At 40.1% G+C, this 25,050-nt stretch overlaps 2 protein-coding genes across 4 annotated transcripts; both read left to right on the top strand.

Moving 5' to 3' along the window:
• Positions 1–868: 868 nt before the first annotated feature.
• atp10b (ATPase phospholipid transporting 10B) lies at positions 869–13,995 on the top strand. Of its 2 annotated transcripts, none has more exons than XM_077732998.1 (21): positions 869–1,346; positions 2,795–2,999; positions 3,147–3,232; positions 4,023–4,129; positions 4,396–4,527; positions 4,814–4,941; positions 5,018–5,270; positions 5,871–6,070; positions 7,129–7,287; positions 7,985–8,468; positions 8,551–8,651; positions 8,877–9,003; positions 9,073–9,257; positions 10,447–10,714; positions 11,106–11,182; positions 11,323–11,448; positions 11,534–11,734; positions 12,000–12,080; positions 12,158–12,262; positions 12,379–12,551; positions 13,218–13,995. In XM_077732998.1, exons 1-21 carry the CDS (start codon positions 937–939, stop codon positions 13,456–13,458), a joined length of 3,849 nt encoding a protein of 1,282 aa, XP_077589124.1. In that variant the 5' UTR covers positions 869–936; the 3' UTR covers positions 13,459–13,995. The 2 variants fall into 2 exon arrangements, with proteins under 2 accessions (XP_077589124.1, XP_077589123.1); XM_077732997.1 differs by having other exon boundaries at positions 2,783–2,999.
• A 761-nt stretch (positions 13,996–14,756) lies between these two features.
• atp7a (ATPase copper transporting alpha) lies at positions 14,757–25,017 on the top strand. 2 transcript variants are annotated; one of them, XM_077732214.1, is made up of 23 exons: positions 14,757–14,982; positions 15,652–15,776; positions 16,669–17,170; positions 17,252–18,016; positions 18,305–18,535; positions 18,610–18,773; positions 18,938–19,099; positions 19,356–19,432; positions 19,632–19,854; positions 19,920–20,153; positions 20,232–20,323; positions 20,905–21,032; positions 21,105–21,259; positions 21,333–21,467; positions 21,544–21,738; positions 21,864–22,046; positions 22,117–22,330; positions 22,869–23,015; positions 23,079–23,221; positions 23,284–23,487; positions 23,627–23,744; positions 23,870–23,972; positions 24,030–25,017. In XM_077732214.1, exons 2-23 carry the CDS (start codon positions 15,657–15,659, stop codon positions 24,301–24,303), a joined length of 4,569 nt encoding a protein of 1,522 aa, XP_077588340.1. In that variant the 5' UTR covers positions 14,757–14,982; positions 15,652–15,656; the 3' UTR covers positions 24,304–25,017. The 2 variants fall into 2 exon arrangements, with proteins under 2 accessions (XP_077588340.1, XP_077588339.1); XM_077732213.1 differs by having other exon boundaries at positions 14,757–15,010.
• The last annotated feature ends 33 nt before the right edge of the window (positions 25,018–25,050 follow it).

Genomic DNA, 25,050 nt, shown 5'->3' with positions numbered 1-25,050 from the left:
CGGATGTCAGTTCACTTCTTTCATTTCTTTTGTCCACGTTTTCAAGGATAATCATCAGCATACGCAGTTGAGGCGCACATGCATATATCACGCAGTACTCAAGGAAGGCCAATGTCAGACCATCTACTGTTTCGTTCTTAGGATTCTCTTGAAATGAGATTTCAATTCACACAGTATTTTGCAGTCGTTATCATCCTTTTGCCCGCGATTGGCTGGCCCATCGATTCAGAGTGTCGGCTCTGGCACCCCAGTTCAGAAAATGAATGAATCTTCCATTTGTGTTTGTAATCTGGTAGCAAAACAACCAAAATTTTTGCCCAAGTCAAAATTTCGAACAAATGATTCAAAATTGGATTAACAATCAAGACAGGATTTAAAACCGTAACTAATTGACACTTTACCACAATAATTATAATTGCCTTTAGAAGGCAAAAGACAGCAGCAAAGCACTACTTTTTTTTTTTATAAACAGGCCTGGGTCCTATAAAAATGAAGCTCCTCAATTCATTCCAACATAACGACATGCCAACAAGTTGCTACAAGATAGTGAAGAATTGATATTTTCATGGTTATTGGCAAAAATAAAAAAAATGGTAGTGGTTGACTTCCAAATATTGAAAAAAAGCAAATGATTACTTAATGGTATAACCCGAAAAAGCAGCTCCGCCTCCATGACTAAGCAGCTTATTAGTAAAGAAAGTACCAATTAAACATTAAAACACTTTACCCAGCACTGCATGGAACTTTTCTCAGTATTTCTCAGTAACCGACTATAGGAATGTGAACACACCAGTCAGTGCAATGGGCGGGGCTACTCAGTCAGAAGTCATCACCCGCCTCAATCAAGCCACAAACACTTGGGAGTGTTTCGTCGGCTTAGCAAAGATGATAAGAAAAGACATTTCCTGAGAAGCAAACGCATCGGAGAGCGCTACCATGGCGCGGTGGAACCCCTTAGCCCAAATCAGGGACGCCCTGAGAGGTCAAAGGGCACGGGAGAACGACCTCCGTCACTTGGTGTCCAATCTACCTTACGAAGGCCAAGCGAAGACAAGTCAACCCAACCGCTACTTCAAGGGAAACGCTATTAAGACCACCAAATACACCCTGCTCTTCTTCTTACCAATGAATCTCTTTGAGCAATTTCACCGTCTGGCAAATCTCTATTTTGTGGGTCTGGCCATCCTCAACTTTGTGCCAGTGGTGAATGCCTTCCAACCAGACGTGGCTCTTATCCCTATCTGCGTTATTCTGTCTCTGACTGCACTGAAAGATGCCTGGGAAGACTTCAGGAGGTACCAGTCGGACAGGAAGCTGAATAACATGGCGTGCTTGATCTACAGCGGGTAAGATCCTAAGTGGTGCATTCATGCCACCTTTTTTGATCAAACTAAACGTCTGCGTGAGCGTACGCAATGTCCCACTGTTTGTGCATGTGCGAGTGTGTGTTTTTTTCTTATCCTCCTCTGCGTTTGAGCCCCCTGTGGGAATTTTTGACTTGGAAATAGAAATTGTGTGGGAGATGATTCCTCTTTTGAAGAGGCTCACAACAGTAGATCTCGCCACAGCGTTGTGCACATTTGATGAAAGCCTCAACTGGGTGTTGTGTCAGCAGAGACACTAAGGTTAGCGGGTATCTATTTTTGAATCACTGGTGTAAAATGAATAATTTACAAAGGAGGATAAAGCTCTGTCATTTTTCCAACCCTTTCAGTGGTGTGATTTTTTGGAGTACAGTGCAAGGAGGAGGGAAGTGTGATTCTTTTATTGGTTTGTAAGGTGGAGGCTTCTACAAGATTTTGGGCCTCTGCAGCCATTTGTCATTATTTTGTCAGGTATTTGCTTTTGTGTTTCCTCCAAAATTAGTCAGCAACCATGTTGGAAAGGCCCCTGTTTGTGTGTGTATTTCAGTCCAGGTGGTTTTAAGTGCAGATCCAAGACAAACACTTGACTAATGCAATCCACAAAAGGGAGTTAGTGAGAGAGAGAGAGTGGGAGAATCCATGAAAGTAAATGGATGGCTTCTTTCCAGAATGGAAACAAAGCTTTGACACACCTTATCATCTGTGCCATCTCATTTACTGTATCTCAACTTCACACTCTTGTCACTCCTCTTGCACTCAACCCAAGTGAGCCAAAAATAACCCCACCGTTGCTGTTCTTCAAAACCAACTGAGTAAAGCTTGTCTCAGGCCACCTTTTTCTTTATTGATGCCATGCTAAATTGAGCTGAATTTATCATATTTTTTTCAAATGGGTAGGAAAATAGGGATTTGTTTATTTCTAATGGTATTTATTGGGATATTCTAACGTAATACCGCTTACATATGAAGTTATCTTAGCATTCCATGTCGATAAAAATGCAATCTCGCTTTTAATAGCCAATTCAAATTAGGCCAATCTCACACACAGACCTAAATTTGGCTTGACAAATATGAACAAAAACAGTAGAAGTAACAATCATTTCGACAAACACTAACACAGACATTGTTGCAATGGAGATTTTAGATAGCGTCTGATAGGGACGCAATATACAAACACAAGGGTCTTAAAACACAATGACCTCAGCTCATTGTGTCGCAGGTGTGGTGTTTTATGTAATCCACCCAATCAGGTCGTACATGAAATGCAACATATTTGCAGTTGTTTGTCATTGCTAGTTAGTCAACGCATAATTTTCATCGGAAACCCTCTGAGGGCCTTACGACTTCTTGTTTCCATTTCTACAAGTGACATATACATGTGTACAAATCCACTATTTCTCCTATCAAATCATTAACAGTGGCTCTTTCAGGAAAGAAAAGAAGTTTGTGGAGCGGCGTTGGAAGGACGTCCGCGTAGGGGATTTTGTGAAGGCACTTTGCAACCAAATCGTCCCTGCAGATCTCCTTCTTTTGCACACCTCTAACTGCAACTATGCCTGCCATATAGAGACGTCCAATCTGGATGGAGAGACAAACCTTAAAGAGAGAAAGGGGATTCCCGGCCTCTGTGTCACGGTGAGGAAAATCAGTAATTTCCCTCACTTTTCTGGTTTGTTGCTGACGTGTTTTACTGAATGCACACGTTTTTTTTAAAGGAATACACATAATGTCATTCTGGAAAGACCAGCCTACTGACATTGTGCCCCACTTTTTTTTCCACAGGAGCCCGACTTTGAACCCGGGAGTTTTAATAGTGTTGTGGTGTGTGAAAAACCCAACAATAATTTAAATCACTTCAAGTGCTATGTGTGAGTATCTTATGCAGTTAAACCTCCAATGTCAAATTGATAAATAATCCTAATCAATAGAAATATTTTTTTTGGGTCACATCAAGATTTATAGCAATGTTTTAAAATAAATAACCACCGCAAAAGTGATCTATTGTAATATAAGAATGGTAAATTAAAAAAATGCGATATTGCACATTATACATTTTAATTAGTGGCCAGGCTAAACAGGTGACAACATGCGGAAGATGTTGTATACATTTATTACCACAGGTAGTTAGGTCAAAGGAACAATTTGCTGTTCCCCGGAAGACTCAAATGTACTGGTACAATTTCTAGATTACAAAAGGTCATTGACTGGAATGTTGGATTAAAAGTACTTGAAAGTCTTTATTTTAAATGACTTTCAACTGGATAAAGATATTTTCTTGAAAATGGCTTCCTTTTGATGAGAAATGTCACAAAAAAACCAAAAGGAAGCATTACTAATGTATAGAATTTAACATTTTGACCACTTTCTAAGTATTAAATACATCTGCCGAAAATATTATGACAAAGGGATTTGATGTTGGAGGATTCAAAGTACAAGCAGGCCTGGATTCAGAAAACCTTTTCCTACCCACTCGCTGTGCTTTGATGTCATCAGAGGCATAATTAGAGCTATAATAGACTCTAATCAATTTCCCTGAGAGTTACAAATCGAAGAGCTTGCCTCTTGTTGCTGCCCAGCTGTGGCCCAAAAGGGAGACAATTGAAAATGTGGGACATCAACAACAAATAAGTCTCATAAGTATTCTTTCTTCTTCCACAGGGAGAAACCAAATAAAGAAAAGTTAGGCGCTGGAATCGAGAGTTTGCTGCTTCGAGGTTGCACTGTCAGAAATACCGAGCATGCTGTCGGCTTTGTAGTTTACGCAGGTATCAAAGACGTTATCTATCTACAATATCTTATTTTAAAACATCTATGTTAGTGATAATTAGTTGTACTAATCTGCCACATGTTAACATTGACTTGTTAGTGTGAAACAAAAGCCAAATTACAACCAAAACCGACCCATTAGGGGCATTTTGAAGAGATTATATTCAATACTCTTCCAGCGATTGTCCCAATTAGGCTCATACTGTGTGTGTGTGTATGCTTTCTGGCTAATATAATTCTAGCGCCTTCTCATCCCAATCTTAAGGCCATGAAACCAAGTCAATGCTAAACAACAGCGGGCCAAGATACAAACGCAGCAAATTGGAGCGGAAACTGAATGTGGACGTCATTTTCTGCGTCATTCTTCTCTTCGCCATGTGTCTGGTTGGAGCACTAGGTCAGTGATGAATTACATAACTAAAGTATGAAACCATTATGCGCATCAGTTTATGCTTAAAAGCTTTTACACTTGTGAGGGGATGTTTCATTTGCACCAGCCCTTGATCAGTCACTTTGGCCCCAAGCCCAACGTGGTGGATGACGATCGGGGTGGAGGGGGGGGGGGGGGGGGGGGGGGGGAGGAGGTTGTGGTTGAGGGTAGGGGGGGTCAGGTGCACTGCCAAAAATAGCCTCCCTGTTTGTGCCAGTCGATGTGATTAAGCCTCCTGTCCTCATACATTTAGGTCACTTATATTGGCGACAGGGACTATCTGGCGTGCCGCCTTACCTGGTGCCCGATGACAAAGGCCTGGTGGGCAGCGCCAGTCTGTCCAGCTTCTACGTCTTCTTCAGTATGATCATCCTGCTTCAGGTGGAAATAAAGTCAGATTTGTTTGTATGTAGCTAGTTTTTTTTTTTTTTTGATCGATTGTTGTATCCTCTTTCAGGTCATGATCCCAATCTCACTCTATGTTTCCATTGAGCTGGTAAAGATTGGCCAGATCTTCTTCATTACTCAAGACATAGACCTTTATGATGAGGAGAAAGACATTCGAATACAGTGTAAAGCCCTGAATATTACAGAGGACTTGGGACAGATCCAGTACATTTTTTCCGACAAGACGGGAACGCTTACTGAGAACAAGATGGTGTTTCGACGTTGCTCCATCATGGGTTCAGAGTACCCGCACAAGGAAAATGGTAAATGTAGGCAGTCCTTCTGAAACAGACATACTTATGGAACATGGTTTATAATTTATAGTTGCCTTTTGTGAAGAATTGTTGAAGTTGGCCTTCAAGCACGAACCCCTCGATAAGTGTCAACGATACGTAAGGTTAAACCGATAGCGACTTAAAAGTCTAAGCAATGCGGAATCATTGCTTTTCTATTGTTTGACTCGACCAAACAAGTGTTCACCACAATGGAATGTGAACAAGCTCGATGTTATTCTGAAACCTAGAATTCACAAATACTAGAGAAAAAACAGTGAGAAAAGTGAGAAATTATTACAAAAAAAAGTTAGCGAGTGCGCATACATGCCTTATACATCTTATAATTATTAAAACCCAACAAGATGAGGAAGAAAGAATAGAAAAAGAATTCATCTAGACTAACTGTTAACTGGAAATAATGTTGACTCAGCACTTTAAACAGGATCATTCATTGGACTGTGAAAATCATGAATTTTGCATAAAATACTTTAAGGCTGGTAGAATATACACCAATCTGAGATGCAATTATTTAATTGGCGTAAAGCTGTTTAAAATATCATATCATAACATAGTTTTGTTCAATTTTAGCCATCCGCTTGGCTGTTATTGATGAACCAGAGTCGGATGAGGAGGTCATCTTTAACCAGCAGCCACAACTCCCAGTAAGTGGATGGTCTCTGGATGATGAAGACAGCGTCTCCGGAGGCGAACAACCTCGCCGTGAAAGCAGACACAAGAGCAAGATAGCGGGAAACGCCCAGAGCAACGTGGCCTTCAGCAGTCCGTTGGTAAGAAGCGCATTCAGACAAGATTTTATTTTAGTGATGCTGGAGGGAGACACTGGGCTTTGTGGACTTGCTTACTCTGATATTGTAAGGCAGCCAAACAAATTGTGAAATGGTCAGGAATTGCCTTAACTCTACTATAAAGTTCTAAGTATATGTTACTCAAGGTCAAGTCATTGCCCTGGTCATAATAGCACTGATAAACTGACAACTAACTGGTTTTACTATCCAATAAACATAGCTTTATAAAGGTTTAATCATGTATTAATTTGGATACTTAATGAATCAATAACCAATTGAAATGGCTTACAGATGTTTTCAACAATTGATGTGAGATTTAAACACTTGTCCTCATAACTGATAGCATCAGCTCTTGTCAAAACAAACCTTTTATTTAGTATTTACTTCCTTGTGCACAGAAAATGACAGATGGATGGTTGGTGTTCATTTTCTGAGGTGAAATATTCCATTGACGTCAGAGTGACACAAACTGACAAACACGTTTTGGTCATTGCACATTTTCCAGATTCTCACCTTTTATTGAAACGATTTTTGTTGTTGATAATAAGGGTGATGCGGGGTGCTGGAGCAAATCTCCGGCTAACTACGGGGACCAGATGGGTGACAACTCGGGCACTAGGTCGCCTTTTTATTTTTCTGTTTAAAAAATATTGTGTGTTACTTTGGTCAATAGACCTTTTGGGCTCAAAAGCCATTGCAGATGGTGAAGCCGCAAGGCATCAGTGATGAGCACATTGATCTTGGCTGAAATCTGACCAAGTGTCCGTGACTCAACATATGGTCACGCTGGGTAGCATTTGGCTCGGCTCAACCAACGTCGTATAAACGGAAACATGCACTATAGATTAATCGTAATAATTTATACGGTAGAGTAGTTACGTGTGTTTAATTGTGTAGGGAAGGAATCGCACCCCCCCCCCCCCCCCAAAAAAAAAACACGACAAATGACAAATGAAATGTTTCTTCACGAACATGAAACATATAAAGTTTATATATGAAGTTTCACATGGAAAAGATACATTCACGATTCTCTTACACAGGAAACTGAGGTGATTCCAGACGGAAAACTACTCCAGAAGCTCAGAATCGCAGAGAGAAGCATCAGCAGCCAGGAGATGGATCCCTACCTCGACTTTTTTCTGGCTCTTGCCATTTGCAACACAGTGGTGGTTTCCATGGAAACAGCTCAGAGACAGAGGGTGAGTGTTGTTTACTGTCACTGTGGATGGGAAATAAAGATGGAAGAGAGAAAAGATGACACAAGGATTTGTTCCTTTAATAGATTCATTCAGTGTAATCTATCCAATCTTGACTTGCTATCAACTGCTGTTGCACTGATGCAAGTTATTGACTTTGACACACGGTGTGATATCGGCCAGTGCCACTGTTTTTTATTTTACCTCTTAAATACTGTAAAAAAAACACTTGCTTTGTGTGGCTCTTGTTTTTTTAACTAGTTCTACAATGTCTTGTGTGTCTTGTGTCTGTCTTGTTAAAGCAACCAAGACATTTTCCTTTCCAAGAAATGTACTTAGTAGTCCAAAAAATAGATTATATTTCATTTGACCATCTCAAAGGTTTAATTCAGATTTACTGAAATTTGCTTTTCTGGACGTTAAATAAAATCTTCTGTTGTTTAAATTCTCCACTTTCCTCTATGGTCCGTGCTAAATTGCTCCTAATTTGTCTTTGCCAGTTGGAAAGATAGCAAGCGTTTGCTAAATTGGCTCAATATTAAAGGTGAGATTCACCAGGCAGTCGAGGTTACTTCCATTAATTTTCTTATTTTGGGAAGGGCGGACAAATGTTAGAAATCACCATTGGCGTGGTTGAGTTATTCAAGTCTCAGAACAGAGCTACTGATGAACCTTTTTCATTTTTTTTTTTATCCCTCAGACCCAAGAGTACCCGGACTCCTTCCAGTCAAGTAATCCACTGGACAATTTCTCCAACTTCTTGAAAAGGGCAGGCTCCCTTCGCAACGTATTTGCTCCTAAAAGAGAACGAAGCTTCTCAGACACCTCTTTTAGAGAAGACGAACACTTTCCAAAAGTGGAGGACTCAGGAGAGTTCACATCAAATGTTAAGACTAATGAATCCAGTGGGGTATACTATGAAGCTGAAAGTCCAGACGAGGCGGCTTTAGTGTATGCCGCCAAGGCCTATGGCTTTGTTCTGCTGAGTCGCACCCCTGACAGAGTGACAGTAAAGGTTCCATCGGGTCAAATCCTGGCCTTCCAGGTACTTGACACCCTTACCTTTGACTACAACAGAAAAAGAATGTCTGTGTTGGTACAACACCCCACCACTAGAGAACGTGTGCTGTACACCAAAGGCGCCGACTACGCCATCATGGAGCTCCTCGGTGCTCCGTATGCGGGTGAAGACAATTTGTAAATACTTGGATGGACTGAAATATCTGAAATGAAATCAGAGGAATATTTTTGTAACGTCATTTCCAGAACACCTGAGTGGAAATCAGAAAAATATTGTGGCAGATACCCAGTATCACTTGGATTCCTATGCTGAAGATGGTCTGCGTACACTTTGCTTCACCAAAAAGGTGCGTATTAATTATCTGAAAAATCACTAAACAGAATTCCTTAAAAAGTGATAGCCACCTATTTTTTATTTCCACCAATAGCACTTGTGTAAAGATCGATTCAGATTTTCAAATTGATCTTGAAGCAATTGCGAGTCACTTTCTGTAGAATATGGGGTCAATTCAGGGTTTTCTATTCGTGTTCCACAATCACAACAGTTGATTTTTTTTATGCGTTTTTGTCAGGTTGTGAGTGCCGAAGAATACGAAGTCTGGTCGGTGAACCGAAAAAGCGCCATGGCTGCCATTGACGGTAGAGAGCAGCTCATTACGGCCACCGCCGTTCAGCTGGAGACCAACCTCACCCTGCTGGGTAACAACCCATCCATCCCCATGCCTGTAAAACATAAATCTGGTTGTAAGTCACAGGTCTTCACTGCAGGGGCGACGGGCATTGAGGACCGTCTGCAGGATAGCGCTCCAGACACCATCTTGGCACTACGGGAGGCGGGGATCAAAGTGTGGGTGCTCACTGGTGACAAGCCGGAGACGGCTGTCAACATTGGCTACGCCTGTAGGCTGCTGGAAGATGAAGACTTGGTGATTAACATGAGTTACAAGAGCAAGGTGAGGACCCCCCCTTATGACTGATTATCTACCTGATATGCCACCCAATAACCATCAGTCCTACTCTGTGATAACTCTTAACATTTAGAACCAGTAGAAATGGTTTAAAAAGTTAACATAAACAGTACATCACATAATATGGGTCAAAGTGCAGAACTATTTTTATCAGGCGATTTTAGATGATTCTATGCTTCCTCGGGTAGCTCCATGTCATGAGTTCATTGGTCTCGGGTGACCTGTCGTCTGCCACAGCTTTGGGCGAGAGTTCAGTGAATCATAGGACATAGACAAACAAGTAATTACTTCTGGGGACAAATTTGTCTTTAATGAACTGCAGATATATTTCACTCACAATCTGACTTGGTTGAAGTGGGAATTTTGGGCAAAGAAAGAACAGATAAAAATGCTTTTTAAGCCATTGGTAAAAAAATCTATCAAACGATCGGTATCAAAACAAATGAAATTGATCTACAACAGAACAATTCAAGACTGGCCCTGAAAGGGTTAAAGATTATTTGTGTGTTACCTTAATGCCGCGGCTCCAACACCCTTCGGCGTCATATATATTATAAGTTTCAATACAGAGACATTTTTAATCTCCAATTTGAAATGACAGCATTTTTTTAACGCTCACTTCATCTTAAACTTTAACTTTAAGATTGACTTTCTCCCCATTTTTCAAAGCGACTTATACACATGAGCCCTTTTATGATATAATGAAAGGTCAAATCGTTTTAAGAAAGGTTCCAGTGTCATATGACGAAGCCAAGACCACAGTCCTTCCTAACAAGCTGAAGTGCGATCATCACACATCAAACAGCCTTCAATTGCAATATATCTTTTTCTGTCAAACTTGAAAAAACAAAACGCTTCATGAATCTCTCATTATACTAGAGTGAGTTTCCTCCAATGCAATAACTAAGTCATTCATATCTAATTAGTAGCCTAATATTGAACCCTCACAGGAAATATACCTCCTCCAGTGATCCCGATTGGAGCTTTATGGGCTCAACTATTTTTACCAGCATTGACAACCCCAGGGATGTTTTCTCCCAATCATCACTGAACACTTAACATGACATTTTGACTGTATATGATTGATTGGAACAAATTAAGATAGCTATTAGTATATGTCATTGATTTTCTATGATATTCAGATAAAGTTAACCTGTGGATTTTTTTTGTTTAGCCCATATGCACTTCCATTCTGGACAGCACTCTGGAGGAAGTGAGGAGGTATGAAAATGACCCCCGCAATGTAGATACGACCCCCGACATTTCTCTGGTGATTGATGGGCGCACCCTAGCCATGCTTCTGTCCAAGGATCTGCAAAACCGCTTTGTGCAACTGGCAAAGAGTTGCCGCTCTGTGCTCTGCTGCCGCGTCACACCTTTGCAGAAAAGCGGAGTGGTGAAGCTCATCAGGGAGAAGCTCGGGGTCATGACTCTGGCTGTCGGTAAGTCAAAAAGATTACTTTCACAGTTTTTCACGCTTGTCCGTGTTAAACTGTCCTTCATTTCAAAACTGGTCCTTCTATAGACACACAAAGTCGTTTTCTGGCAGAATTTTTGAAGGTTTACTTTGTACAACTTGATTGTTTAATTCATGAAATTGTCCAAATGTTCTAAAAATAGCCAATTTTTTTGTCAAAATGTTGCCACATTTGCATTTTTTTTAAAGAGAAGGTATTAATTATGTCCTGACTTGTTTGAGAAAACAGACGAACGAACATTCAATTGTAATATTGTTATTGTTTAAGAGTCTATCAGAGTTAAAGACTACATTAAGAAGAATAAAATGTTGCATCTACACTTCATAACACTGATAAAAAAAAAATGTGATAACAGGTGATGGTGCCAATGATGTTAACATGATCCAAGCTGCTGATATTGGGATTGGAATTTCCGGTCAGGAGGGAATGCAGGTAATGACTTGATTTCCGCAAGATTATCTGCCAATACATACAATATTATCATTGACATAAAATATATTTACTTGTAAAATGAAAAAAATGCACCAACAAACAATTATTCCTAAAATGACAACTTGAGTTGCCTATTCCAGGCAACCATGGCGAGTGATTTTGCAATATCTCGCTTCAAACACCTTAAAAAGCTTCTGCTGGTTCACGGACATTGGTGCAACACTCGCCTGGCAAATATGATCATTTATTTCTTTTATAAGAATTTGGTGAGTCTCCAAAAGAAGCAGTTTTTGTCTGCCATTGCTTTGGTCAAATAGCTGACTTTAATAATTTCTCATCTCATCTTTACAGGCCAATGTCAACCTGCTCTTTTGGTATCAGTTCTATTGTGGCTTTACAGCGGCCACCATGGTGGACTACTGGTTGCTGATTTTCTTCAACCTCTTCTTCACCTCCGCACCTCCAATTATGTTTGGAATCATGGACAAAGATGTTTCGGCAGAGGTTTTGCTCGGAGTTCCTGAACTGTATCGGACTGGACAAGGTGCAGGGGTCAGTGAAACTCTGATCTATTGGTCCATCCCTTTTCATTTGTTTTTTTCTCATAAAAATCTGTCTTTTTTTTCAACTATTATGGGTCACTTGTTTAACTCTGTGTGTTAAAATGGTAGTGGATGGTAGTGGCACAGAAACCAGTATGTACATTTTATAATTTTTTAATGGAAAAATAATGCTTCTGATGTTTGCAGTACATCAAAATAAAAACACTATACATACTTACAGTCAATATATAATGTTTTGTGCATTCAAATTTTAGGATTACCGTTTTACCACCTTCTGGATTTCCATGCTTGATGCCTTTTATCAGAGTCTTGTCTGCTTCTTCATTCCATATTGGGTGAGAAAACATTTAGCTCCGGAATTTATTATCACCTACAGTGTGAACACACCAGATTTCATTTTTTTTCTCTGCAGACCTACCAGGATTTGGATGTTGATGTTTTCACATTTGGAACTCCTCTCAATGCAGTTTCCTTAATTACCATTCTGCTGCATCTGTCAATAGAAATCAAAGCCTGGGTGAGTACAAAAAAAAGTAACGGGAGTTTCATTAAATTTGTTTTCATTTGAAGCTACTAATAATATTAGTAAGTTTTGTGAACATTTCTAGCATTTTGTTTTTTGGTGATTTACAGACTGTGGTTCACTGGATCATTATGGTGGGCAGTTTTGCGCTGTCCTTGGTCCTGACGCTGTTGTACACTTCGTGTGTGACCTGCAACTCGCACTGGACACTCCAGAACCAATTAACAGATCCCATTTTCTACCTTATCTGCACCATCACAACAGTGGTGGCGCTATTGCCCAGGTATCAATGAATTTTTTTTAATTTTCATATATAGAATTACATGAATTGAATGTTTACAGTTTTTCCTCTGTTCTCTTATAAATTAAAAAGGTGAATAGAAAGACAAAAATAAAATAATTAAGTATACACTGTATTTTCCTTAATTAAATTATAGTAAAGTAAATACTGTATTTTCCTGAATTCAATCATAATAAAGTAAATACTGTATTTTCCTCATTTTAATGAATATACATGACGAAAAATACTCTTAAGTGCCTGAAATAAAGCTTAACAAAGTCCATAAATCACTGACAAACTCGACTATTTAAATAATTGTTCAATAATTGTGCTACCACAACTTTAAAGATACAACAGTCCTCCAAAGGAAACCACAAGTATGATGTTTTTCTGCAACAAATGTAAGTTTGATTCCCCAAAACTATTGTTATGCATCTTATACAGTTTATGGATAGACAATAACATTCCTAAAAGTAATTACTACATTTCACTATTGGCATATCATATCGAATTAGCAAAAATACATGTAGCGCTCGGAATATTAACTTAACAGATTATGAGCTTGTGCCTCTCAAAGTGATGATATTTAGAAGGAATGCCCTGATTTACATCAAAGTGCCGCATGTTTTTCACTGGCCTACTTTCTCACCACCGCACTCTCTCCCCCAGGTACACATTTCACGTGATGAGGAACTCTCTCGCCCCCTCCCCGATCCTGCAAGCCAGGCATCTGGACCGACTAGATGCCTCCACAAAGGAAGCGTGGATCAAAGAGTGGAGGGGCTTCAGGGGTGGAGGGAAGGTCAAACGCTCCAAGCTCCGCACTTCATCCTCCCTAACTACTCCTCATACCCCAGCCTCCCCTGATTTCTTAACTAACGAAATCACAATGACATCTTTTAATAACTGAAAAACACAAAAACCAAAAAAAATGCAATACCAGAATAAGGGAAAATAATTTATTGTATACTTTTTTTTTGTTTTTTAAACTGGGAGTAGCTTATTGGTGGACATATTCCACAAATGAGCTCTTTCTGGTGGTGCACTTTCTACAGGGAGAGGATAAACATCACTCCCTTTTGACATGAATATAATCCAATCATTTTATTTTAGTGATTTAGTGCCACAGTCACCAATGAAGAAACCAATTACATTCCTGATGAGTGTCCAGGCGTATATGCTGAAATATACGCATTGTGAAAAAATGTATTTCGCTCTGTAAATGTCACCTTTTAGCTACTTGCATGATGGAATCGATTGTCTTTAAGGCTGGTCCTCGTATATTGCACGATATTTTAAATTGGCCTCTGGCAGTAAACAACTGATCTCGGAATGTTTTTGTAAATAAATGCATAGTTAATACAAGAAGTGGTTTCTGGTACCCATACAGAAAAGAAAAAATATTAAATGTTATTAATAATAATAAAACCCATTGACTTCAAGGTTATATGTGTTATGCAGTTTTGATTGAACTACATTTTCTTACTAAGGATATTATATGAAACATCACTTCCATATATTGTTCTGATAAATACCCATTTTATATATATAGTATAGGTTTCAGAGAAAGGAGTTTTTTAATGAAAGAACTGCTTATGAATGTTCAGTTTTAGCTGAAACCACTTGTAAAAAGGACATGACTTATCATTGGCTTCATTTTATGTATACAGCTCTGTCGACGCACTAGTAGAGTTAGTTATATAATATTCCACAACTTTCTGTTTAATCATTGCTGCCCTCTGCTGTTTTATGGGTGGAATTGAATGTTTTTATAATAGTAATTATAATGATGATGATGATAATAACAACAATTATACTTTGGATAACTTTATTCATCCCGTATTCAGGAAATTTTTTTGTTGCAGTAGCAAGAGGGTGAGGATGCAGAAATAGGAAAGGCATTTTACGCAAATAGGTAGTTAATAGTAAGTCAATAAATAAATAAATAAGTAACCGTGTTGCTGAAATATATATATATATATATACATACACACATATATATAGAAGCACATGTATACTATATGAGAATTCGGTAGGTTCTAACCCACAGCCATTGGCATTCAAAATAATCCATTATCGTAGTAAACGCAGGGTTTTTGTTTTTGTCCAGATTTTGTTCAGTCATGCTGACCTACCATAATTTAAAAAAATTCAGGACGCAAAATTATCCTTGCGTTGCCATGGATTTGTCCGGTTTAAGACCCCCCGCCCCCCAATGACGTTGCACGATATCCGGTCTGTCCCTCACATTGGAATGAGCAAAAGAAACAAAATCTCTCTCCCGAGTTGAGATCAGTCATATACTTTCATAAAAATATGTACTGAAACTACAATAAGGTCCTATTTCCGTAATGCCCCGATCACTCGTCTGCTTTGTTGGACGGAAGGAAGGGTGACGACCAGAAGCAACGTGGCTAATGCTACTACCCTGGTTGTAAGTAGACTGTCACTTTATTTTCAAGGTAAGAGCCTATTGTTTACAATCAGTCCTATTTTTGCATCGGCAATCCATACATTTGGAAGATAGAATTATATATATGCAAAAACAAAACTCAGCAAATGTTTGCTTTAGAATAGGAAGTTCGCAAATAGCTTTCCTGTTAGCTCACTTTCCCAAATATTTTGATCCAAATCACTCATTTTACATTTGGGGATCTCACATCACACAACTAAAAAATGAAATGTAATAGAAACTGAAACTAACTCGTTAACTGACTCTCGATGAGATGCGGTCCTCTTTAGTGAAAACTATGCATATCCTATTTTCTTGGCTACAGGTGGATACCGGTTTATTTACCTTCTCCTAGCTTAAATTGAGTTATTTTTTTCTTGATCAACACTGATATTTGAAATACCCGTTTAACAGGAATCTCTTAGGCACAAAACATGTCAATAAGTAGATCAAAAGTCACAATAAAATAGTAACATGTTATCAATTCCCATATAATATTTCTTTACTGTAAAATGAATTGGTGAGCCCTTTTTTAAATTGTTATTTAACTCATTCACTGTCAGTCAAGTGTATGTAAATGTGCATGGTATGTGAATTGTATTTAATTTTTTTTTTTAGTAGCTGAAACATGTTTTTTTATTGTTTGTTCAGGAATAATGGCAGAAGAAGGCAGTGTATACCAAGTCACACTTGGTGTGGTGGGAATGACTTGTGGTTCCTGTGTTCAATCCATAGAACAGCGGATTGGTTCTTTTTCAGGGGTAATACATATAAAGGTAAATTAATCTTCAATATTTATGTTTAATATTGCGCCACTGTCAGTAGTGACTATCAAAAATGTTTCCGGGTAAAACAGGATCCTAATCACATGCTGTGTGTTTCTGTTTCATTGTCAACAGATATTAAGATTGAAATGTTTCTATCAAAATGATCAAATTTGACAACACATTTTTTACGGATCAGATCTCTCTTAATGTAAAATCAGGTAATAAGGATGTAGTAGCTACAAGGGTGAAATTGTCCTGATTGTGGCCTGTTTTTTGCTGTTTACCCCCCAAGCTAAGATTAAATGAGGAAGATAATGCAATTGTATTTTCAAGATAGAGCCCTGCCCTTTGCAGAACTGTGACAGCAGGTCAATATGAGGTCTTTTACAATATATTTTCTTGGTCCTTGAATCCTAAATCTATACAAGTTTGATATTATTAGACGCTATAACCATGTTTCTACAGCATGAAAAAAAATGTATGATCCAAAGTACAAAACATTCACTTTCCCTTTCAAGGTATGGGTGAGTCAAGTGATTTCTTTAGAATAGTGTGTCACATGTTTGTGCTTTCTGGAAGAAGAGAACAATGATTGTCGTGTTGTTAAAACCTTGTGGACCCGGTTTATAATCTTTTATGTGAATGTCATGATGGATCACATTTTTGCACTGTTGCGTTTAATTCATACCAAAAGTGACATCTCGTGTGAATGTATTTTTTATTTATCTTTTAAACTGCCTATATCTCAATAAAAAAGTCTGCAATATTTTGCCAATATATGATATCTTGGTAAATGGTCATTTGTTAAGTAGCTGAGAAAGACTGAAAACCAAATTATCATTGAAAATAGCTAAACAATTCCCATTGTCTTTTAAACATAGTTTTTTTTTCTATTTTCTAGGTGTCTTTAGAGCAGGCAAATGCCACAGTCATTTTTAACAACAGCCACCAGAGTGAAGAATCCCTATTGAAGGCCATTGATGAGATGGGATTCGAGTCAAGTTCCACGTCTGGCGTGGCCACACCAGTTTGTGTTGACAGCCAGCTGATTCCTGCCTCCAAACTGAAATCTGAGCCTCGACAGGAGGCTTTGGAGAAGCTGTCTCAGATCCCAGGTGTACTGAACGTCAGTGATAGTCCGACCAAAGAGGACTTCACCGTCACTTTTGTCTCGTCTTTGACGTCCGTGCGGGAGCTTACCGAAATCGTTTTAAGCGCCTCACCATCGGACAACGCCACTTCTTCTAGCCCTACTGCAAAAAACTTGCCTGCTTCTCCGTCTCATGACACAGAAAGCAAAGTGGCGCTCTTGAAGATGAGCATTCAAGGCATGACTTGCCATTCTTGTGCAACCACAATTGAAGGGAAAATTGGAAAATTAAATGGGATTGAAAAGATTAAAGGTATCATATGGTTTGTTCATATTCCATTTTGTCATTCATTCATTGATAACATTTTTGTTTTTCTGCGCTCTAATTTTCCAGTCATTCTGGATTCTCAGGAAGCTGCAATCCTCTACCAGCCTCACCTCATCAGTGTTCAAACCATCATTGACCAGATTTCTTTAGCTGGCTTTAAAGCTAGTGTAAAGTCCAAACCACGCCCTTTGCAACTGCCCCTTAGTAAAGTTGAACATTTTGCCGATTCTCAAAAAACGAGTGCTTCTTCGCCGTTAGAGGCGGAAATCTTCATGGACACAATTTCAGTGGTGTTTATGGTCAAAGGCATGCACTGTCGATCATGCGTAGTCAATATCCAAGACAATATCTCCACATTGCCTGGTGTGTCCTCTGTGGAGGTCTCTCTCGAAGAGGAGAAAGCCTCCATCTTCTATGACCCAATGAGAGTTACAGTGTCTCAATTACAGCAGGCAATTGAAGCGCTTCCCCCAGGGAACTTCAAAACTCAACTCTGGGATTCTCCTGGGCTCCTCAGCCCGCCGGCTACCTCACCTCCGCTGACTTTATCTTCACCTCCGGCGTTCGGACAATCGCTGGCCAAACCTGCTGTACCCCAACCTTGTTTTATCCAGCCTTTGGCCTACATGGCTAAGATTGACATTGAGGGCATGACATGCAATTCCTGCGTCCAGACCATTGAAGGAGTGATGTCTGAAAGGAATGGGGTGATGTCAGCCCGTGTCTCTCTAGTCGATCGGCAGGGCTTCTTTGAATATGATCCTCTGCTGGTTTCCCCAGAAGAGCTGAAGGATGCCATAGAAGACATGGGCTTTGACGCCTTCTTACCTGGTTAGACAATATTCTTATCTTATCAGTTTTACTGTAATTCATTGGCTGGCACTGAATATTCACAACGTGGACTATACTGAGAAATGCCCTCTTTCTGAAGGGAACTACACAGTCACCTCTAGAGCCAGCCCTTGTTGATCTGTTGGAATTATTTTTTTGAATACAATTTCTTGCAGTGGAACATGAGCTTTGTTGGACTAGTTGTCTATTGTTGTCAAGGCAAAAAAATATATTTTCTCATGCTGTAATACATTTCTTATTACTACTACACTGATTTATTTCCCACAGAAACCAATACCCTGTCACCCGTGCCACGTCTAAATGTCCCCAAGTCTTCAAGCATAGAACCAATGAAAGATAAGGAACTGGACATCAGCCTCCTCAAAGAAACACCCTTGGATAGTAAAATGGAGCAGAGAGACAATCACATTAGTGCGAACAAGTGCTTTATCCAGATCCGAGGCATGACCTGTGCATCATGTGTGGCTAACATTGAACGCAACCTAAAAAACGAACCTGGTAAATTAACATTTCCTAAAGCTTTCTTTTGAATAGACTCTTTTGAAAGAATTTAAATGATCTTTTTTTTGCAGGCATCTACACTGTTTTGGTGGCATTGATGGCCAGTAAGGCCGAGGTGCGGTATAATGCCGAAATGATCGACCCTGTGAAGATTGCCGAGTGTGTCAACGAGCTGGGCTTCTCTGCCTCAGTCATGGAGAACTATGAAGGTTCAGATGGAAACCTGGAATTAGTGGTAAATTATATGTTAGTTCTTTCCACTCTAGTTAAAAATACAGTAAATCAAGAGCTTCATGTAGTTGGGACATCAATCTGTAATGCAAAGATCCCCAATCATTGGTCTGCAATTGCATTAAGTCATTTAAAATCTGTACTTTTCTTAATTCTCCCTCATTTCAGATCAGGGGAATGACTTGTGCCTCTTGTGTCCACAAAATTGAATCAAGCCTTATGAAAGAAAATGGCATTATATATGCCTCTGTTGCCTTAGCAACCAACAAAGCGCACTTTAAGTATGACTCTGGAGTAATAGGACCACGAGATATTATCAAGCTGATTGGGGTGAGACATCTTAGTGTTCTGTGCCTTTCAGTATTTTAAGAATTGTTATAAAAATGGCGTGCACTGCTTTTATGTCCATCTGTTTTGACTGGAAGGGGCGACTGAATGTTTATTCGCCCCTTCCAGTCAAAATGGATTGGATGCCTAGCACCGTCAATGGGACTTCTATGGCAGGCAATGAGTTAAATATACTATGAAATTAAAAATAGGTTAATTTTCAACCAAATGTAATTAAACTGGTTTATTCTGTTTTTAGAGTTTGGGTTTTGACGCATCTTTAGTCAAAAGGGACCGTGCCGCCAGCCATTTGGACCACAGCAAGGAAATACATCAGTAAGGCCTTTTTAAATGGTTATTTTACATGAAAATATCATATAATGTAAAATGGAATCAATTGACAACCATTCCAGTGCATGCCTTGTTACCAATATTATAGTATTATGTTTTCAAAAAAATCCTTAAATGAAAAAAAAGCTTTGGGATGAATCGCTAATCATATTTGTTGAATAACTTCAAATGTCTCCCTTTTCAGGTGGAAGAAATCTTTCCTGGTGAGCCTATTTTTCTGTGTGCCAGTGATGGGCATGATGACCTACATGATAATCATGGACCACCAAATGAATGTTTCACATCACCACAATGCCACAGCCGAAGACCGTAACCACTTCCATGCTGACATGTTCCTGGAGAGGCAATTGCTCCCAGGCCTTTCTGTCATGAACTTGCTTTCTTTCCTCTTTTGTGTGCCTGTGCAGGTGAGACACGTTTTTTTAAAAAATTTTATTCCAATGCGTCATCTCATAATTCTTCCCCCTTTTAGTTTGTTGGCGGTCGCTACTTCTACATTCAAGCCTACAAAGCATTGAAACACAAATCTGCCAACATGGATGTCCTTATAGTACTGGCTACCTCCATAGCCTTTACCTACTCCTTCATAGTACTAATAGTGGCCATGGTTGAGAAAGCCAAAGTCAACCCCATCACCTTCTTTGACACTCCACCAATGCTTTTTGTCTTCATCTCATTGGGACGCTGGTTAGAACAGATAGCCAAGGTTTGATTCAACTATTAAAACTTTGAATATATCACTTGGAGTTGTCTTAATCTGGATTTTTTTTAACTTTCCAATTAGAGCAAAACGTCTGAGGCTCTTTCAAAGCTCATGTCGCTGCAAGCCACTGAGGCTACAGTGGTCACTCTCAGTAGGGATTCATCCATTCTAAGGTATTGCTTTTGATTCTTTTGGCCACCGTGTAAATATTTGCACTTAGATAAGGGGGATGATGTAACAGAAAATCTATATTTATTGTACATACTTTCTAGAATCATACGATCCATAGCTCGCAAAACTAACTATGTGATAAGGGCCTGCCTGCCTGCCGTATTTTGGGAATATCCAATCATGAAGCATAAAATGATTAAATGTATGTATACTATCTATACTATACTAATTTTGAAGTGGCTATTCCAATAAGACTCAACATTTTTGCTGTCATGTTGCTACAAAACATACATATGGCATGCCAATCTAACGTAAAACATCTTTTGTGAACAAAAAAATGTTCAAATATATTTTTTTATTGGAGGAATTTCTTTCACTTTTATTTAACCTGCAGATGGCAGCAATGTACATGCAAAAAAATGTGAGCGCCTCTGACCTAGAATTACTGCATTTAGAATATTTGAAATTACGTGACAATAGGATAGCATTACACTGGCAAAAATGACAGTATGTCTATAGATTAATGCAATATGTTAACAATGCCTGGTTAAAAATTTTAACATTTATTGTTGACTGTTTCCAGTGAGGATCAATTGGACGTTGAACTTGTACAGAGGGGAGATATAGTAAAAGTTGTCCCGGGTGGAAAGTTTCCTGTTGATGGAAGAGTCCTTGAAGGCCACTCCATGGCAGATGAGTCTCTCATCACAGGTTAGTGAGCCTGTATACGTCCATACGTGTAGATAGTTAATATCTGACCATCTGTTGCTTTGGAACTTGAAGGTGAGGCCATGCCTGTGACCAAGAAGCCGGGGAGTGTTGTTATTGCGGGCTCCATTAACCAGAACGGCTCCCTGTTGGTCAGCGCTACACATGTTGGCATGGACACCACCCTGTCACAGATTGTCAAATTAGTTGAAGAGGCACAGACATCAAAAGTGAGTCTTGGGATTCTGGATTTGATCATTCTTCCATATGGTTAGCTTTTCTTATTCCCCATGTTTGTTTTAGGCTCCTATCCAGCAGTATGCTGATAAGATCAGCGGCTACTTTGTACCCTTCATTGTCGGCGTATCGGTCTTCACTTTGATTGCCTGGATTATCATTGGCTTCCTGGATTTCCCTCTTGTGGAAAAATACTTTCCTGTGAGTTTGTCAATCAATTTATGGATGGCTCTACCTCAGATGCTAGCAATGTAAATGTTGTTGTTACTCTTTATAGGGTTACAACAAGAGCATTTCCAGGGCAGAGGCGGTGATTCGCTTCGCTTTCCAGGCCTCCATAACAGTTTTATGCATCGCCTGCCCATGCTCCCTCGGTTTGGCGACACCAACGGCTGTCATGGTGGGCACTGGTGTTGGAGCTCAAAATGGTATCCTGATAAAAGGAGGGGAACCACTGGAAATGGCACATAAGGTGTGTTTTATATCATATTATACATAATAACTCGGTGTCCCCAAACCAATCACGTGGAAGAAAATCGGGCCAATCACCTGATTTCAGAGTGAGTAAAATAACTAAAAGTAATTATCAATGGACAGGTCCAGACAGTGGTGTTTGATAAGACTGGGACTATCACGTATGGCGCTCCAAATGTTATCCAGTTGAAAATACTGGTGGAGGGCAACAAGATGCCGCGTTCCCGACTCCTTGCCATCGTGGGCACAGCAGAGAACAACAGCGAACACCCCCTAGGGGCGGCTATCACCAAATATTGCAAGCAGGTAGGTTTTGACCTCACCTTACTTCTCCTAGCACCACCACAACTAATGATACATTACAATGTGCGAGCAGGAACTGAACACAGAGTCGCTCGGCACGTGCACAGAATTCCAGGCCGTGCCGGGTTGCGGGATCCGATGTCGGGTCAGCAACACGGAGATGCTGTCAAAGCAAGCGGACAGCGATAGCGAGGACAACAACCAGCGCAATGGCTTGCTGGTCCAGATCAGCGACACAGTCACGTCTAGCAACTCGCATCCTCTCATCATGGATCCACAGCCGCCGAGTTTGACACAATCTCATTTACATTTTGCATGCCACTGTTTTGGGTTATATATGTGTGTGTGTGTGGGGGGGGGGGGGTGTAATATTCCATTACAACATGGACCATTGTCTTTAATTATTGCAGGGCTGAATATTTTACAATCCAATTTCTTATGTAGTCAGTATTTACTGGGCAATTGTTACTCACTTTAATGGTGTTATATTATGAATTTGAAGTGAATCTCTTTGCATGACTCTTATGTATTTTAATAATTTTAAAGTACATATTTTTTTCTATACAATTTTAAAATTTTGTTATTTCCCTTTTAAATTGGGCAGAATCTAACAGATTGAATAGTTCGCCCATGAAAAGAATTGCATCCTTTAAATTCACTACTTTGTTGTAAAGGCAATACTTTCTGCCATTATGATATTATTATTATTATTATTATTATTATTATTATTATTGCTGTTATTATTATTGTTGTTATTATTATGATACCAAATGTACTATTGTTTTGCCAATATAGACCATGACCCCCAAAATACTTTGTTTTCAGGCCTAGACCAGACGGCCAGCTACGTCGTCCTGATTGGCAATCGAGAGTGGATGAGGAGGAATTGCCTGCAGATCCAACCAGACGTCGACGACGCCATGGTCGAGCATGAGCGCAGAGGACGCACCTCCGTCTTGGTTGCCGTGGATGGTAAGTAAAATGAGGAGGCTACATATGTCAACCAAAAAAAAAAATCCTTACTTTGCCTTCTAGATGTGCTGTGTGCCATGATAGCCATAGCAGACACAGTCAAACCAGAAGCTGAGCTGGCGGTGCAAACTCTTACCAGCATGGGCCTGGAGGTTGTGTTGATGACAGGAGACAATAGCAAGACTGCACGGGCCATTGCTTCACAGGTGGGCTCAACTTGCAATAATATTAATACAGTCCTGATCATTTGGTCTTCTTTCCGCGTTAGGTGGGCATCAGGAAGGTGTTTGCCGAAGTGCTGCCCTCCCACAAGGTGGCAAAAGTGGAGCAGCTTCAGCAGGCTGGAAAAAAGGTGGCCATGGTGGGCGACGGCATCAACGACTCGCCCGCCCTGGCCATGGCGGATGTAGGCATCGCCATAGGAACTGGCACTGATGTGGCCATTGAGGCAGCAGATGTGGTTTTGATCAGGGTGAGAACTCAATCTTTGGCTTGAGGCTCATTGAACTTCTAAAATATGCAAAATTCTAATTGCCACTGTCACAAAGTACTGGCTGGTTGAGTATATTTATAGTGGCCTGTTGAAATAAAATAATTGTTTCTTTTGAAAGAATGACCTGTTGGATGTTGTCAGCAGTATCGATCTTTCTAAAAAGACCGTCAAGAGGATCAGGATCAACTTTGTCTTCGCCCTCCTCTACAATCTGGTTGGCATCCCCATCGCTGCAGGTAAAAGGACAAACTTTAATGGAATAAACCTCTATTGTCGTCAATGGAAGCTAAAGAGTTGAACAGCGTGAGGTCACATGACTAAGAAAACAAATGAATTAAAAGAAATTCCGGCATTCCCTCAGGTGTGTTCCTTCCCATCGGTCTGGTGTTACAACCATGGATGGGTTCCGCCGCCATGGCGCTGTCTTCCGTCTCTGTGGTCGTGTCTTCGCTTCTTCTCAAATGGTAATATCCGCTCGAGGGGTTCCTCCAATGCTCTTTCTCACCAGGTATTTTTTATAGCTACACTAAGCCCACGCCAGAGAAGCTGGAGGCCCGGCTGGGCAGCGACCGGCGGCAGGGCAGCCTGTCCAACGTCAGCGTCCACATCGGCATGGGTGACCTGCGGCGATCCTCGCCCAGGCTTAGCCTCTTCGACCGCATTGTTAGCTACAGCCGGGCGTCCATCAACTCGCTACGTTCTGACAGGCGCTCCATCCACAGCCTAGTGCTGAGCGACCCCGACAAACACTCGCTCCTGGTGGGGGAAGCCACGTGTGACGAGGTCATCTGTTGAAGGCCGCTTCAGAGAAACAGGTTTGCGTTCTCCTTTTCGATTCCGTTAGTGGCGGTTTTCACGTCGCGTATCCAAAGACCTTTTTTTGAAGTTTCATCTCGTTCATTGGTATTTATATCTATCGTTATTTATCTCATGTCTGTGATCCAAATGACACTTGTGAGCAAGTTGGAAGTTCGAGTGGAAATGTTCAGCACATTCCAAAAGAGAGCGCGTTGGACACAGTGCCGTCCTGCTGTTGATTTTGTTCAATTTTTGCCGATTATCGCTATGTACTTTCTTGAGGGTGTTACGCAAATGTGTACAAGTCGATTGTGTTAAAGTCATGTCACTTTGCTACTTCAAAGCTTTTTTTACGCTTAGCATAACGTCCAAGTCTTCTTTTCGGACTTACTTTATTTACCACCAGCCTCCCGATAGTGCGTGTCGCAAAGTCCGCTTTTGCGTTATCACACCCCCTTTGTCCAAGTCCCGCCCAATCAGCGTCACGTATGTACATCAACGGTTAAATGAAGTATTAATGAATGTTAATACATTAGAAGATGGGGAATGTGGGTTCATTAGATGATTAAATCCAGGCTGCCTTGTTTTAATTATGCCCCAAGATTGACTTACAAATGCTCTGATTTTGTACTAAATAACCAAATTAATGTATATTTTTATCACCAAAAAAATCTGACTGTTTATGAAAAGTTAAACAGGAATTACTCCCCCCACCCTTTCTCTTTTGTGCCTTGTATTAAAATA

The sequence above is a fragment of the Stigmatopora nigra genome, chromosome 14 (assembly GCF_051989575.1).
Source record: "Stigmatopora nigra isolate UIUO_SnigA chromosome 14, RoL_Snig_1.1, whole genome shotgun sequence".
NCBI lineage: Eukaryota > Metazoa > Chordata > Actinopteri > Syngnathiformes > Syngnathidae > Stigmatopora > Stigmatopora nigra.
Note: the sequence above shows the minus strand (reverse complement) of the source record. Positions and strands in the feature narration are given on the sequence as shown.